At 35.5% G+C, this 17,784-nt stretch overlaps 1 protein-coding gene and 1 long non-coding RNA gene across 11 annotated transcripts in view; one reads left to right on the plus strand and one right to left on the minus strand.

The window, feature by feature from the left end:
• Positions 1-4,579: 4,579 nt before the first annotated feature.
• LOC111875080 (protein NDRG3) overlaps positions 4,580-17,784 on the minus strand; it is a 208,894-nt gene continuing 195,689 nt past the window's right edge. For 8 of the 10 annotated variants that reach the window (XM_023871166.1, XM_023871144.1, XM_023871174.2 and 5 more), the window contains 3 exons: positions 15,060-15,144; positions 14,234-14,278; positions 4,580-7,668 (listed from right to left, as the gene is read on the minus strand). In XM_023871166.1, coding sequence (XP_023726934.1) covers positions 7,505-7,668; positions 14,234-14,278; positions 15,060-15,144 — 294 coding nt within the window. In that variant the 3' untranslated portion in view covers positions 4,580-7,504. Of the gene's footprint in view, positions 7,669-14,156; positions 14,279-15,059; positions 15,145-17,784 lie in introns of all 10 variants that reach the window. The other 2 variants (XR_002844681.2, XM_023871161.2) reach the window with 2 other exon arrangements.
• On the plus strand, positions 9,996-12,681 carry LOC117283167. The gene is made up of 2 exons (XR_004514179.1): positions 9,996-11,585; positions 11,628-12,681. It is a non-coding gene; the product is annotated as an uncharacterized LOC117283167 (long non-coding RNA).

Raw genomic sequence — 17,784 nt, forward strand, 5'->3', positions numbered from 1 at the left:
AGTGCGAATCTTTGAGCTTACAACGAACAAATTTAACGAAAGGCAGCGAAATCTGTACTGGTGTAAAAGATGCAAAAAAAAAAAAGTATCAATAAATTGTATGATTAGTAATTCTTATTTCATGTTAGTCTCGATATATAAATCGGAGAATTCGAAGGAAGAGTCTCCATAATTTCTTCCCATCAATTCTTACCTTCAGCAAAGAATTTGTGAAAACTGAAGTAACATTAAAATAATTATACATTAAGTTCCTCCTGTTAGTATCACACTGTCTATACTACAGCGAATTGAATCACTTAACCTTTGAAAGAATTTCCCAAAGACATTTTTCACTTCCTTCACTTAGCACAATCAGGGCCCGATTTACAGTTGTGGGGTCCGAGAGGAAATCGAAATGTGGGGGCCCATATTGGTAAAAACAAATTCAGGTTATGAATTTTTTCTATTTTATTATAACTGAAAAAGAAAACTTTCAGTGGTGTTAAGGATCCAAATGTCTAAATAAAATCTAAGGATTCTGTTTCTGTTTTGTGGAGGCTCCGGGGCTACCGCCCCCCGTTGCTGCCCCTTCAATCCGGCCTTGAGTACAAATTACTAAACGTCAATGCAACGTCCCCGACGTCTGCCATTCACGTAAAACAACGGTGAACAATGACACGCGTGCGTTATTCAGTGGAATCTTTTGCTAACTAACTGAATCTCTGTATATGGAAGCTTGAGACACGTCGATCAGGGTGGTCCGTCAGTTTCTGATATGCGGGCCCTAAATCTACTGTAATTACATCAAGCGAATGCGAATTTCTAATTTGTCTCAAAAACAAAGCAGTTCCAGAACAAAGGTCTGAGGGACACGTAACAGAGTACAATATCATGAGGATATGCATCACGTCACGAAGCAATTTTAGAAGCATGGATATAAAACCCACGTGTTCTAGACGTCATCAAACAGAGGTGAATATCACTTTCATGCTTCCACCGCTTTAATTCCAGAAGAAAACGTTTGTTACTAATAAGATCGCAGTCTTAAGTGAGTCTCAGAAACGGTCCAACGTTATGACTCACAGAAACATTTCTGCTGCGCTACTGTAAGTGACATCCCCGTCGACCGAACCACAGCCAATCATTTTACCGACTGAGCTTTGCGGGTTGGTGGAAAATAATCAAGAAATAAACGTCAGTATAGTTAAGAATATTCTTATACGATGCTTTTAATGACGTCAAACAGAATATAACGTTGTCTGTGCCTATGCACAGGTCATTGAGGCGTATTTGGGGTGAAGTACTCGTAAAATTAAATTTTCATGCTTGAAGTCGGAAGGTCGCGGGTTCAAGTCCCGATGAGGTCATTGGATTTTTTCATTTTGACCTAATCCATCCAGCCGCATTATGGCCCTGGGGTCGACTCAGCCTCTAACAGAAATGAGTACCTGGAGTTAAATAAAATAAATAAATAATTTTCCTGGGGAGTAAACTGCGGCCAGCGCGTAAGGCTGACAACCTTACCGCCATCTTTGAGCCGATTGTCAAGATAATGTGGGACCCTCAACGTCTCACAACCCTATGGGCCTTCACGGCCGGGTACAGGGATAGCTTTACTTTTTTTTACTTTACTTTAGTTTGTACATTGTACAATCAGAATGCTTAAATCAGGGAGATGGGGAAGTCAGGAACAAAACAAAAAATGCATGACAAATTGTTCTGTACACATCATTCCTTGAAGTGAAAGGCCGTTGGGGGAACCCTATTAAAATAGATTTTTCAGAAAATGATTGTGAGGCACAGGGCAGAGTCCAACAGAGAGTCATTAATCTACAAATCTCCAAAACAGGGAATCTATGGGATGGCTTAATTTTGCTACTATTTCACAGAAGGCTCTGTGGAGGGTTCTGTTTAATTAATTTTGTTGATTAATTCTGTAATGTGATTCTGAAATGTGTTTATTTATTTATTTATTTATTTATGGTTTATTTAACAATGCTGTCAGTAGCTCAGACAATATAGTGGTGAATGTTAGGATGTTATATTTTAGCGTCCTGTTGCACTGATTTATGTCCATGATTTATTCTGACTGTCTTACAGTGCATACATTTATTCACCTTACTCTTCTCTCTTGCACTACATGTTTCAGCACTAAAGTGCCATCTTCAGGTGCTTTTCATGTATGTCAAACTACTTCATGTCTATAGTGCTGCAGTGGCCACTTCTGCAGCACTATAGACATAGGGCGAGTACCCCGAGGAATTTTAATTCTTAAAATTTGGGGGAAAAAAAAAAATTAGAGACATCTTAATTTGAATTGAAGTTTTAAAAAGTGCCAATTTTGGAAATCAAATTGACGTGTGTAGGTTAACAAAGATTTTATACATACATACAATTGGAAAGACTGGTGTTTTAAATTTTAAACTATGGGCAGCATAGCAGCTACGTAAGAATATACACCTGATGATGGCCATTTAGGGCCGAAACATGTAGTGTAGAGGAAGGAAAGAAGAAAGAACTACAATTAAATTGTTGCACTTAAGACGGAGTTTGTCTCCTGTATTGTGTGAGTGTAACAGGATGCTTAAATATAATATTTGAAGTATATATTGTATTTTGAGTTCTTAATGAATTTCATACATAGTACACCTCTTACGTGAGTATTAACTATGCACTTTTTATTCTAATTCATTTATGGTCAATTTTACTTACGGGTATAAATACGTTTTTGAGAGTAGGCTAACTCACTAAGTATTATATTCACCTGAGAGAAAACCATCTTGTGTAAATGTGTAAAATAAAACATATTAATGTGTCTCACACAATATTTACTATTTTTTAGAAAATCACTAATACAAGAACAACATCTACTGGGGATGTTTCATTAGACGTGATGACTAACTTCCTGGGATTGCCATCCAGCTGATGTCAGTTCAGTTCTCACAGTGTATCCAGTGTATTCTGTATGTACACAGAATGCATAACCAAAATGTACTGTATGCCATCAGAAGGACTTTTCTATTATTACATAAAGTCAAAGAAGAATATATCTTCAAGCATTAGCAATATATTTCAGCAGTCGATAAAACAATGGATGTGGAAACTGAGAAGCTTGAGCTAACAGTGATTTCAATTTGCTTCTTTAGAGTCTTGTTTATCCCACTCACTTGGAATACATTTTCATTCACCATACCTCACCTGACACCTTGTATCTTGATGGCTCTTCCAACATACATGAGAAATTTACTTTCTTCATTGACAGTGCAATGGGCTCTTGACTAAAAATCACAGACTCTGAGAGACATAATATATTTGATTCAGCTGGAATTGTCACTTATAACTGTAAACACATCCACATTTGTGAAAATTGGATGTGTGACCTAAAGGTGACACAAGAAACCTTGCAGCATGTGTGCTACTCCTTATATCTCTGTAACTGCAGAGTTCTTACTAATGTGTAACAGGGAGTAAGTACCATTCCATAAAGGTGCAGGGAGATTGGAGTAATGCTGTATGCATGGTTAACCTCAGTAGTTTATATTCTGCCTGGTTTAACACCTGCAAAAGAGACCCTGGTATACGATGGGGTACCCAAAAGAAACCAAACTAATTTTTTTATGGGCAGAGCTTTTGTAGTACCACATTTTGCAGCTATGAGCGCATAGAGCTAACATTCCTGAGTCGATAAGCCGACTACCGTTGCTTCAGAAGGTAAGGACTAGTTTCGGCAGAGTTTATAGTGACAACTGTTTTGTGTGATCGTCGTTTTTGCAATGGCTGATTTTAGTGAACAGCATGGGGTGGTGAAATTCTGCTTTTTGCTCGGGAAAAGTGGAACAGAAACTCTTGAAATGTTAAAAACGGCGTACAAGGATGATGCTAAGGGGAAAGCTCAAGTGTTTGAGTGGTTTTCCCGTTTCAAAAATGGTGAAATGTCAATTGATGACAAACCTCGTTCTGGTCTTCCTTCCTCAGCCCGAACACATGAAAATGTTGAAAAAATTCGTGAAATCATCAAGGAAGATCAACGACGGACCATTGAAGAAATTGTGGAGCTGTCGGGAGTGACTTGGAGCTCAGTTCAGCGAATTTTGACAGAAGATTTGGGAACAAAAAAGGTGGCTGCGAAATTCGTGCCACGACTGCTGACTGCTGAACAAAAACAAGGTTGCATGGAAGCATGCTGTGCTTTGAAAGAAGAGTCCCGAGTCCTCGAATGAAAAGAGACATGAAAGGAAAGTGTTTTGCTGATGTTGCTGAGGTGAAGGAAAAAACGACGGAGGCGCTGTCAAGCATCTCAAAAGATGAATTTAGACAATGTTTTGAAAAATGGAATAAAAGACTAGACAAGTGTATTAGTGTAAGTGGAGAGTACTTTGAAGGGGATTGAAGGTTTGTGCTTAAAATTTGAATAAATAAGTTTAAAAAAAATAAGTTCGGTTTCTTTTGGGTACCCCCTCGTACACCGGATAGGAAAAGCCAGTACAGGCATGGTGTTAAAAGAGCACATTTCCTTTCCCTACTAGGAGCTGACTCCAGTCATCCAGCCCATAAAAAGATATTTTTCTCATTCATAATAGAGTATAATAATGAACTTAAATTACCTGTTCAAAGAAATAATTTATTTTCCATGTACAAATTTTTTACATTCTCTGCAATAATACAGGAACCAAAATTAGGCCTATGAGAATATTTTGATCATACATACATACAGTCAAAATGTAAAATGTTAAATAAACTGACATTAAGATAAAAGTATTACAATAAAAGTTAGCATTTGCCTTTTGTGACTGCAACAAGATAACCTAACATAAAATCTAAGGGACAGATTCTAAATATATTATCTGCACTCTATGGTATATCTGTATAACAGAATTCTATAAAACAAAATACTGTATAGAATATATACATTATTTAATAATTATACTGCTAAATTCATCTTACAAATTCATCGTACAAATCCTTTAGTTTTTCAGCACAAATGATTCTTCCACCTTCAAAAACTACTTTCACACCAGCTCAAAGCACCAGGCTAATTTCCAATGCAACTGTTATAATTATATATAACAATTAATATAATAAGGCTTCTTCAGTTCTACTGCCATAGACTGCAACATCAATATTTTATGATGCACACAATGTCTGACTAGAAATTATTACTTCTGTGGTCCAAATTTTAAGAATGCAGAATGATCAGCAATCAAAGGCAGATCTACATAGGGCTGTCACCTCCCTGGTTTTACACCGAAGTCTCCAGAAATTGAATTTTGACTCCAGTCACATTTGCTTAAAATTGAGAAATCTCTGTATTATTGTGCCTCTTAAATTTTGTTGATTTTAAAAATCCTGTTAATGGAGATTGCAATGCACTATAACAAGCATACATTAAAGAAGCTGTAAACCAAGACAATTGCTTTTAACTACTGTTTCTGAATAATAAGAGAAATCTATAACAGCTTTTGTATGTGTGTAATAGAGGTTATATTCACATTTTTGTTACAATAAATGAACTTGGTGGCAAGTAAAGTTAAGAGGACATTCTTGGTTGTGTGTGTGTTGTCAGCATATAAAATTCCTCAACTACATAAACCTTGAGGGAAATCTAAAAAATTTGAGGTGGCAACCCTTCTTATACCATTTATGAGTTTTAGATGTAGATTTTGAAAATGACTCAGTAGTTAAACTACATTACTAACCATCTGCCAAGGAAGCTTCTTTCTGCACATGTGTCTCATTAAACGATGTCTGATAACAAAAATTAATGCATAGTCTGTGATTAAAACAGCACTGGTTTAATGTTCAAAATATCCTGCCTTGTTACTAATGCTTGTTGCTCCAAACTGCTAACAGACTAAACTAGGGTTCTGTGAGGTTCTTTAATATCAGGTCAGCCATTCAGAGGTGAGGGTATTTGAGCCTGGGGTATGTTACATCAACATGTTTATATAGATAATGTTTATTATAAATAAACTAACTTGGAAATATTATCAGCAATTCCATTTGGAAACTAAGCATATTTTACTTGAAATTTTTTAAATATTAATCTACCATCAAAGTGAAGATATAAACTGAAATATAAGGCAATTAAAGGCTGTGAAACAATCTGAAAAGTACCACGAGTTTTCAAAACGTTTCATTTTCTGTAATGTTAGCACATTTGTCTGAAATATTACTGGTGGATAATGTACCCAACAGAAAGATATTAACTGTCATTATACGTGGACAACTTAAACAAAGCAGTAACAATTCTAATGCTACCTTAAGAATTTTGTAAGGATACTGTGACTGGCTTCAGATTTGAGGTTTTTCGCAGCAGTGAAAATTTATGTTGTCATCTTCTGGGTTGTGATACCACGTAGTCTTGAATGTGTTACTGCCTACAAAATTACAAACCATCTACAAGACTACAGTGTCATAACCCAGACCACCACAATCTATGAGTGGTTTGACAAAAACATATGCAACACACCCCTGCAAGCAGGTATCATTATACTGTTCCACATCAATCTAGTTTTCATGGTGGCACTATAATCTCGTAAAATGAGAGTTTATATTTCAGTAAGATATGTAACTGCAGAACAGTGCCAATTCAAGATGGTTATTGCTTATACAACCACAGCAACAAAACTTCAACACTAGTTCTCCTCAAACCCTCTTTAGTATACATACGTTCAGTTTCGAAAAGGTTCATCAGCAATTCACAAATCTTAATGTCACTAAAAGTTTGGGATTTGACTTGATGCATATTTAAAATGCTGTACACAAAGAAAGCTTGTTACTATGAGCCACTACTACTGGCCAACATACTATATACAAAGAACAAATAGAAGTGTAAGTATTCTTTTGCAGACAGAGGAAGAAAGAAAACATAATTAGGATGAGAGCAGGCTCAGATAATATACTCTACTGTGGAAACACTAAGAGGGTCATTTCTGTTGTCACAACATTATTTATGAACCGTTGCCTGGAGAATGACTGGAGGGTTAATTAGTTAAAAACAGACTGCCGTGTGTTTTAACTGAGGAATACTCGTACACTCTTCTGTCATTATGTCATCCATATATTATTAGAGTTTTTTAAACAAAATCAAATGTGCAGAAACTGATGAATGCTCTTTTTGTATATGTTACTTCATGAGTTGCTGTAACTCAGATGTAGGCTACATTAAATGTTAGCTGTGGAGTACAAATATGCAATGTACAGTCATGATGGTGACATAATATTTGAGACAGGCTACCAGTTCTTTAACGTGCACTAATGATCTAGATACTGGCAGCATCATGAAATTTAACATGTGCACATATTCATTAGTGAATTATTTTGCATGTTACAGAGTCACAAGGATTTGAGCTAATGTGAACCAGATTTAATATAAACTAGTTCATCTAATATGTTAGCTACTGATATTGTTCTTATCCAATGTGCACTTTAAACATCCACAGCAGTGCCACACTGCGTGCCATTGGCCTAGATATGCAATGGCATGTTCCAGATAATGACCTCTACAAAGGCAGGTAGGGGGATCTTAACACACGACAGCCTCAGATATGGGATTTTCAGTAATGTTGATGGCAGAGGTGGACCAATAGGGGGGAGACGATATGCGAGTTTGATGTTTGCTAATCAAGTTTAGGCCATCCAAAGAAGTCTGGCGGAAAATTGCCATTTTGTTCTCAGTCAACGGCGCAACTGCAACAAAAATAAGTACACATCTACATCAGCAACTTTAGCACTTCAAACAAGCAAAGCTATATCTAGCATACATCAGCTTCACTCAGAATGAAGCAAAAGCATTAAAGTTAATTGCTGTTACTATATTTAAGCTAAAACAACTGTAATTTACTGTACACTCATCCCACAAGAAATGTTGTGTTATGATTTATAATTTAGATAATTAACTGTGTGCACATTTAATTGCAACTTCTATCAGTAGAGATTTTCTTTTAAGAAAATGTATCTGTTTATGTTATTGACTTTGCCCAGTGGTGCAGAAGTATTAATTTAGTTTAATAAAGTGCCACAGCAATAATTTTGCCTTATAACACTAATTTCTTTTTTAATTCGCTTAGTGGGGGGTGGAGTCCAACCGGGTCGACTCAGTACGGCGGCCACTGATTGGCCTATTGTAGCCTGCCCTGGGTGATTATGATGGAGAATTTGGTGGAATGAAGATTGGCAGGGGAAACTGAAGTACTTGGAGAAAACCTGCCCCAGAACCACTTTGTCCACCACAAATCCCACTTGACCAGATCCGGGATCGAACCCGAGCCGCCACGGTGGGAAGCCAGTGACTAACCGCTTCAGCGATGGCACGGCCTGACCCTTATAACACTAACATCAATTACCTAAACACAAAATAGGTCATATTATTAATAATAAAACCAATATAAATTTACTGTATTTACATAAATATAAGACAAACCTCAGCCTCCATATTAATCTCATGGAAATGCAATGTTTTACGAAGTCTAAAAAATCTGTACCCCTCAACCACAAAGCGTATAATAGCATCTCACAACTACATGCTGGAGCATGAAAGGCTCTGCTCAGTACCTACTTTTTCTCATTATCTGTTTTACAGATACACAGAGGATAAACACAAAGCAAGAAAAATTACCTCTCCGCACCATGGATAGCAACACACCAAAACAGAAAGTGATTTGCACTATTCATGACATAAACACTAATCCTAGAATTCTGATTTGTTAATGACTGAGAAGCTATCCATTCCTGAAATGCCAAGTCAGGAAAATCCTTATTCTACATCGGGTAAGTATGGCACATTAAACTAAATCCAATAGTCTGTTATTTAACTGAATACAAAACCTAAGAGTTTTCAGATTTTAAAATGGATTATGTTTTGTAATACATGTGAAAGACCAAGAGACTGTATTACTGAGAAAAAAGATGATGAATTCAGTATTTTATTGTGAAGGCATTTAAAAGCTCATCAACATCAATGGTTATACGTGCCTGGATAATAGTCAAGACAGATCATGTTTTATTAGTATAAAAGACAATTAAATAGAATTAAACATGTGTTAGACTGCAGAGTGGTGATGCAGGTTTGTCACAGCAGCAAGTGTACGAATGGAGTAGGAAGTTTGCAAATGGTGCGACTTCAGTGGAAGATGCTCCTCGTCCGGGTCAGGCACATCGAGTTGTAACTCCAGAGAACACTGCAGCAGTTGAAGCCATACTGAGGGAAAATTGCAGAGTGATACTGAATGAAATTGCAGCAAGTTTAAACATTAGTCATGGTTCAGCACACCACATTGTGCATGATGTGCTCCAGTTTCACAAAGTGTCTGCAAGATGGGTGCCACGGCAGCTGACTCCTGAATTGAAAGACCGACGTATTGATGCTTGTGAAGAACGTGAACGAGATGGTGATGACTTCCTTGCAAGAATCGTTACTGGGGACGAAACCTGGGTTCACTTCCACCAACCGGAAACAAAGAGAGCGAGCAAGGAATGGCGCCATTCCTCATCTCCAAAACCGAAGAAGTAACGAACACAACCATCAGCAGGGAAGGTTGTGCTGACTCTCTTTTGGGACAAAAAAGGCGTCATCTTTGAGCACTACATGCATAGAGGGACCACTGTCACCAGTGCATCATACTCAGATCTCCTAAAAAATCATCTTCGGCCTGCAATCAATCAAAACGACGTGGATTGCTGTTCACAGGTATCCTTTTGTAACATGACAATGCAAGGCTCCATACTGCCTGTACAACAGTTGCGACAATCATTGACCTGCATTTTGAGTGTCTTCCTCATCCGGCATACTCACCAGACCTTGCCCCAAGTGATTTCCATGTGTTTGGACCACTCAAAGAAGCAATGGGAGGAAAGACGTTCCATTCTGATGAAAAGGTACGCCACGCGGTGCACAACTGGTTGCGCAGACTACCAAAAGAATTTTTTCTAAAGGAATTCATGCACTTTGTAAGCGCTGGAGGACTTGCATTGAGCGTGAGAGAGATTATGTTGAAAAGTGATACAGCTTTGTGCCATTGTGCACAATAAATAACACTCAAAAATATATTTAAGGTTTTCATTTGACTCGCCTACGTATTTTTAAAATCTTAATCTTACACTTCCTTATTGTAGTACAAAGACATGCTTATACTAATCCAGAAAGTGTCAACAGTGAATATAAGTTATGTAATAATTTTCTACTAGTTCAAAATAATGATTTAATTTAAATTAAATTAAATTTGTATTATTAATCTACTTTTACACAAGGGCACATTATTTGAAAAGTTCTATCAGCTGGTACTTAACAGCATTTAGTGCACTGAAAGTTAACTGATGTGTTGGAAAACAAATTGCCTCCTCTTCAGGGTTGAAGAATAAACCAAGCAGGAAACCAGCATGAAGCAGGTCTTACTACCTTACTTTGGCTTCTTCTTCAACCCTGAACATTGGGGTGACATGTTCCTCCAATACACTAACTGATTTTTCAACACTCTACATGGCGTTATATCCTAGAGGACAGAGCCCTTCATAACCACAGCTGTGAAAACCTCAAATCCAGCACATTAACGGTTTCAGTGTTTCATTGATTTATTACAAATATTAAAAGTTAAATACTATCATATTGTTATGTGCAAAATTTTCTGACACAAAAGATACAAAATATCCTTGCAGATCTGATCATCTGTGGTACTTCATATGAATTTATCTCCCCATGGCTAATTAAATCAAAGTACAACTAACTGTGCAAAAACTGTATGTTACACTAGTAGAATATGATTGTATTAGAGTAATTCCTTTGATTAATAACATAAAACCTGAGTCTTTTTATTAATATCAATGTTTTACTCAAATCGTAACAAGCATACTTATTGTATTAAATTGGTATAAAGAAATAAAATGTGCATCACTATGTGTGAAATTACAACATCTTGTATGTGTGGTTAAATGATAACAATAATATAATGCAATGTATCACATTAAGATTCCATTTTGCAATAGCAATATGACAACAGACACAGCAGCTATAATGTCAGACTTGAGGCTCTTGTGGCCATGACTACAAACGTGTTGTTTTCTGAGATGTAACACTATAGTATTGTAAAAGTCTCCCTGACATTTTGGAGAACATATGACTCCACCTGCAGGGTCAAAGAGTAAACCAAGCAAGCAAGCAAGCAAGAAGCAAGCAGGGTATTCTGCTTGCCGATTACTCCTGGCTTGTTGCTTGTTCGACATACTCTTTGACCATGCAGATTCAGGCAGTACATTCATTCAAAATATCAGGAAAATTCTACCAGACTACATGGCATCACAGCCCAGGGGACGGTACTCTTCATGGTAGCTACAAGTACATAATCAGACTATACGTACGGATGGTTAGAACACATATGACTTGCAAGAATACTTATTGCTCAGCTTACGTGGACATGCAACTGACATCAAGATTATTAGTAACAATTATTACCACTTCAGTTTTGGACAAAAAGGAAAGGGACCTAATGAACAAGAATTAAATGAATAGAAACTGAAAGAGTATTTTTAAAATTCAAAGGATGTTCATGATATCCCACATTCTTCACAACATGTACACATCATCATGCATTTCTGTTGTTAGTACATTAAAGGTTGTCACTATTCACCATCAAGCATTTTTCAGTACATTAAAGGTTGTCACTATTCACCATCAAGCATTTTTCAAACTGTCACAAAACCAGTTCATGATCCTAGGTACTGCAATTTTCTGTGTCAGTCTGCAAAACAAATATAAATTGATTTTTGTTTGATCTTATAGAAATATATGTATTTTATATGGTTGGTTGTAAGCCTGATATTCTCTGTTTTATTGGGGCTGGTGTGAGTGGGACTCTGGTCTGATACCTGTGGTGATCTATTTTTCACATCTTTACTTTCATTTGTAGACAGATAAGATTAATTTTATTCAGTGTTTAGTATGTCCTCTTTTGGAATTAGATTTTAGTAGATAATTTCAGCTATATCTGCCTCTATGCTGGAGACTCCATTTAATATCAAGATGTGCCAGAACAGCAGTTATCTTTGGAAACAGAAAATGTATGAATGTGCCCCCCCCCCCACCGAGAAGCTTGTAGTAATGATGTTCAAGCCAAATACTTTGTGGTGAGTGCTGAATATTCAGCTTTCTAGATATCCCATAAATATTTTATTGTGAAGATTAAGGAATTCTGAAGCCCCCAAAAAAATAGTTCCAATAGCTTATTTTAAAAATATCAATCGTAACCACATTGAAATATGCATCTTTCCTCACTAACATTTTCAGTAATAATGACTCAAGAACTCTCATCAAAGAACATGACAGTAATACCAATCCAAGGTTCCATTTCTGTACATGTCTATGTTATTAGTTCATCTTCTTATTTCACCTCCTTTATATTTACCAACATTTGCTTCCACAGCTTTTTTTTTTTAATCTTTAACAACCAGATACTTTGGTTTAAATGTAATGCAATTACAAAGTAACATGTGTATAGATATTGGTCTTGTTAAAGGAAAATTCATTACTAAGTTTCAGTACCACATCATGAAGGCCTTGGTCTTGGGTAAATGTGAGAGGCCAGCTTCATGCTCTGGCAGACCATTTACTGGAGAGGAGGTTAGGTGGGTCCCATAGCTGGTCTGGATGCAGTGGCAAAGAGATGAAGTTCTTCCTGTCTTTGTTCATTATTATATTAGGTTGAGGGGAGGGTGGCAACATTACAAAGCACCACACAAACAATCATGCTACATGTAGGACATAAACCAGAAACCCAAGAAACCAAGAGTGATATCACTCACATATTTTACTGATACTACATCAAGTAATTCTGGACCTCTACAAGGATATCCAATTTAATGGACATGAATTCAATTTCTGAAACTATCTGTATTCATTAACTGTTTACCTCCATTCCATCGCATAATTCATGCACTACAGGGATGTCTTAGGTCTGATTATGAGAAGAATGCAAGAAAAAATCAAGTAGAAATTAAGTACTTTCTCATGGCATATCTTTGCTTTTGAAGATCTTTGTCAGTCATCCTAAATAACAGCAGCAGCAATTTAGACATAAAAAACACTAATAATTTTTTAGTGAACCATGTTTTATTATGAACTATTCTTTCACTTCTTGTTTACAAATATAAGCTTATATACATATATTCATCATGCGAGCAATTCTCGTTTGGATAATAGGAACATAGAAGTATATTCCATGGAGTGCACAGTGCCTTAGCTATCTTGCATAACATACCTGAATGGCCTAGACCTTCACCTACTGTGGATACAAACATCCTGTTGCAAAGCTAATCACATTTTACAAATCATAAGGCAGAGTCAGAAATTATATTCATTGTGCTTCATTAGGCATACATCATTAAAATAATATTTCCAATTAAACCTGTCGCTCTTCAAGAGATCTACATTTTATAATAGGTACTAATTTTTCAGACTATGAGCCATTCCTGAGAAACATGACAGAATTTAATTCTTATAAATTGGGATTATATGTGATCAATATGAATCAAAATGAAATCCATCTGGCAAGTTTAGTGTAGATTTCCTGCATTCGATTTCTCTGAAGCTCACTAAGTAGCGCTGAAGATGACAAATGTGGATGCATAGGACATCTTTCCAATCATTTATTCATTTTCTTCACTTTGTGCAAATCACACATTAACTACTTAATACTTCTCCATGAGAAACTGGTATACAGAACTTTGTCAATTATTCTTGCACGTTTAATATAAATCAATATTTAAAATTATTCTGAAAATACTAGACACAAATTTATGAATATTATAAGTCATTTTAATTTACAAGCATAATTGAAAGAACTCCAATCCATCAAGTGATATATACACTCATATTTCTCTACACTTCTGTTTAGGATCACATTTAGATCACTGTATGGTATTTTTTAATATACATGAATTATTAATATGTTACTAACCTTCCTTCAGAGCCATTTTAAGCAAAACACTCAGCAACAGTAAAAGGTGCAAATGCTACCACAGGCTCAGAAGTTACAAAAATACAATAAGCTGCAAAGTGCAAGTGAAATATTGAATAGAGTTAATGCAAGCAACAAACACATGTTGATAAGGAGGATGCATCATAAACCAGACCAGATGGAAGCAGACATACAACAAAGTCCAAACAGAGCACTTATGCTAACACTTACACTGATCAACCAAGAATTTTGGGAAGTGCACGCAATCTTGGTTTATCCATACACACTGTTTTGTTAATTACATTTACCTTCTGCCGATGTAGATGTTGACCGTTTCCGCGAAAGTTTCACAGCTTTAAAGAAAACAGAAAGAAAAGAAAAATATGTGCATAAACTATTTAAGGAACTTGACAACCAAGGTAAAAAGCAACACACAATATTTGGTGTGGGTTCTAATACTATACAGCTAGAAAAATGAGAAGAGTAAAAAAGTTACATATGAAATTAAAAGCTAATTACTAGAAATGCATAATTAATAAGCAGTCTTGCACATAATTTATAGTAATACAACACTTCTAATATTATCTGAAACTGGTTTATTAAATTTATATTAATATGCATTATATGTTATAATGTGTTTAATACATACCAAAGTCATTCTCCCAAATCGGTAACAATGAAAATAAAGTTTTGAAACAATGCCAATCAGTGCTGAAGTAACCTGTTATCTAACTAGTTTTGTAAAGACATATGACACTCAAAATGTACATTAAATGTAAACAGTGCAGGTTTATCAATGATTGTTTTAAGATGTCTGAAAATAAACACTAAAAAGCTCACTTTCTAACTAGCTAGTACAATTCACAAGCTATTACAAGGGATTTGTTGAAATAATACGCACAATTCCATCTGCAGTTGAACTGCTGGTCTTGAAGCATTCTGCTTGCAACAGTAACATTATGATTATCATCATAACTCTACAGCAATAGTAAACAAGGCTTCAAGCCACAACAGGTAAATCTGAATATTTTAAGCTCTATAGAGAACGCGAACAACACACAATGTGGTACTGTGTTTCAATGTGATGCAAGAAGCATGTGCTTATAAGCATCTCTTCTTCAGATGATCACTTACCATAACCCTGTCCTTGAAGGAACAGGCGGAACGCCTCACTGACTTTTCCTGGTTGTTCCTCCAAAACCATACCACAATCCTGAATCTGTGAAAAATCCACAAACTTGTAGTTATATCTTCAGAAATTATTTTATTTGAAGACATGAGATGAGATATCAATGGGTACTAATTTAATACGTTTGCCAAACTATAATGTGCACTTTTCTCCTCTAGAGACATTTTTAAAAACTGACTGGACATTCAGTCTTCATTTACTAATAGCTATCAGACAGATGATACTGTAAATTTATATGAATAGGAGATAACTTTTCAAGGGAATGAACATACATTTATCAACTTCTGAGTCGATTTCTAATGTTTATTAGTAGAACTTAAGTTTGTTCTTATCATTATCTGTAGACCTGTCAAACTGCCAGGAAAGAACAATATACAAAATTCCTAAAACCACCCATGTAGCTAAATATGAAGAAGAAACATTTTCTGTGTTTAAACCCATGTAGTTAGAGGAAACTTCAAACGAACAGGGTATGCTATGTAAAATTTGTAACTAAGTGACTTAAGGGTAATTCATTCTAGAATATAAAGTTACCAGGGTTACCACATTTACCATGTTCAGCCAAGAAGAATATGTATACAAATAAATAAATAAATAAATGTAAGAATAAAAGAAAGGAGGACGAAGTGAGTGCTATATGTAAAAAATAAACAAGTAAGTAAACAAAAATATAAATATAACTTCTTTAATAACACCATCACAACACAACTAGATCAATAAATACGAGTAAGTAATAATACACTATATCTTCAATACCAAAATCAATTGTTGATTATAACAAAATTTAATACTATTACTTTCATGTCATTTTCAGATTAACATTACTATTACTAAATCTATATCACGAGCCTCCAATAACAGTTTTTATACACAAAATATAGAATACTCTAATTTGTCCATGGGAATGAAACAAAATCATAAAAACCAACGACTGACTTGATGATGTAAAGCATCAATCAAAGAATTTTATTCTTGTTTTATACTATAACTTTTGTTTTATATACTCTAATTTATTTTATTTTTATGTCAAGTATTTTAATATAATTAATATTATTGTATCCAATTTTATTAATACTGCAGTTCAGTGGTGTATATATGTTAGCCATGTATTTGCTTGGTGATGGCTATTAATAGCTGAAACATGTAGCAGAGCCAAAACCAGGCACTGACCTTGATATAGTTGTTTTGTGATGGTCTTAATAAAGAAGTTATATATTATAACACAACAGGGTGCATGAAATGAAAATTAAAAAATATAAATACATACATACATAAACAAAGAAAGAAATATAAGAGTATGAGTAAATGAACAAAGGAAGGGTCTGAGAGCTACAAACAATGTGACAGTACTCTGTCTCTACTGTTTTACAACAGACACGCTGCCGTTCAAAGAAGCATATGGGACTCAGCAATACGGTTTGTAGAACTTTGTAAGTCTTAGAAAACACATGGACTTGTAACATAAGTTTCTAGAGCAGTGTGTGAAACCAAAATTTTAATTTAATGGTGGCAAAGTTCAAACCAGTGACTTGGAAGTAGTATGTCATTTCAGTATAACAGAAGCAAATGTACACTGATGAAGCAGTTCAAACATGTTTATTTCAAGTTCTTCCTTCTTTAAGAATTTAGGTTTTGAGAAGATAGATATCTTACATTCAGGTCAATATCGCAATATCAGAATTTCTGTTAGAATTCTGAGCCACAGTTTGAATCCATTCGATGTTACTGTGATACTGTGATATTGTTCCAAAACCTAGGAGTAGGTGAATATAAGACACAGCATCTTTTTTTTTTTCTTTTTGGGCACAGCCAGTAGTATGGTGGTATTGACCCTGAACTCAATCTGTCACTGGAGTGTGGCAATGTTTATGATTAAAATTTGTTTTCCAAAAGTTTCCTGGTAATACAGAATAAACAGTAGCAGCTCCACAAGACCGTTAAAGTTCTAACAGCTTCAGTATATTCACTGCTATATATAAATGCAATTAAAAATAAGCATTGTAATTACAGAGATCTCAGGATTGACGGTTTCATATTTTGTGGTTATGGAAAACCAATCAATAAGGAGGGTTGAAAATGTTTACAAACTCTGATCTGTAAAGGACATATCCATTTTGCAAACAGCAGTCCCTCTCGATGATGAAAGACCAGGAGACAGCCAAACCATATTGAAAGAGGGTTCACAGTTTCTACAACTTTTCTTACATATTTAAGAACAGCTGATAAAAACATTACACTGAATACACATTCCAGTAACAATAAGGCAAATTTCCACAAACAGCAGCATTATAGAATGTTTTGTCATCAGATAATCTCAAACGATAACACCTAGCTTTGGGATAAGAACTGAAAAGAACAAAACAGAATGGTTCTAAAACATAACATAAAAAGTTACAATGAGACCTGTTTTCTTAATCTCTAGTATTTCAGATCAAATGCATCATAATAAAGTAAATACAAGGAAACCAGCATCTACCAACACAAGGCCCTCTGTATACACACATTCTGGGGTTCCCTGGAGCTTTTGCTTTTAACAGTGTGTGAAATCTGTGTGACACCAAACTTTCCAACCTTACTGTACTGCAGTTCCTTCAATGGGAAAAGCCAACAGCAGGAGAACCTAGCCTAGGGGAAGAGTTTCAGGTCCAAAGCCAATCAAATCCAGTCTGA

The sequence above is a fragment of the Cryptotermes secundus genome, unplaced genomic scaffold (genome assembly GCF_002891405.2).
Source record: "Cryptotermes secundus unplaced genomic scaffold, Csec_1.0 scaffold430, whole genome shotgun sequence".
Lineage (NCBI taxonomy): Eukaryota > Metazoa > Arthropoda > Insecta > Blattodea > Kalotermitidae > Cryptotermes > Cryptotermes secundus.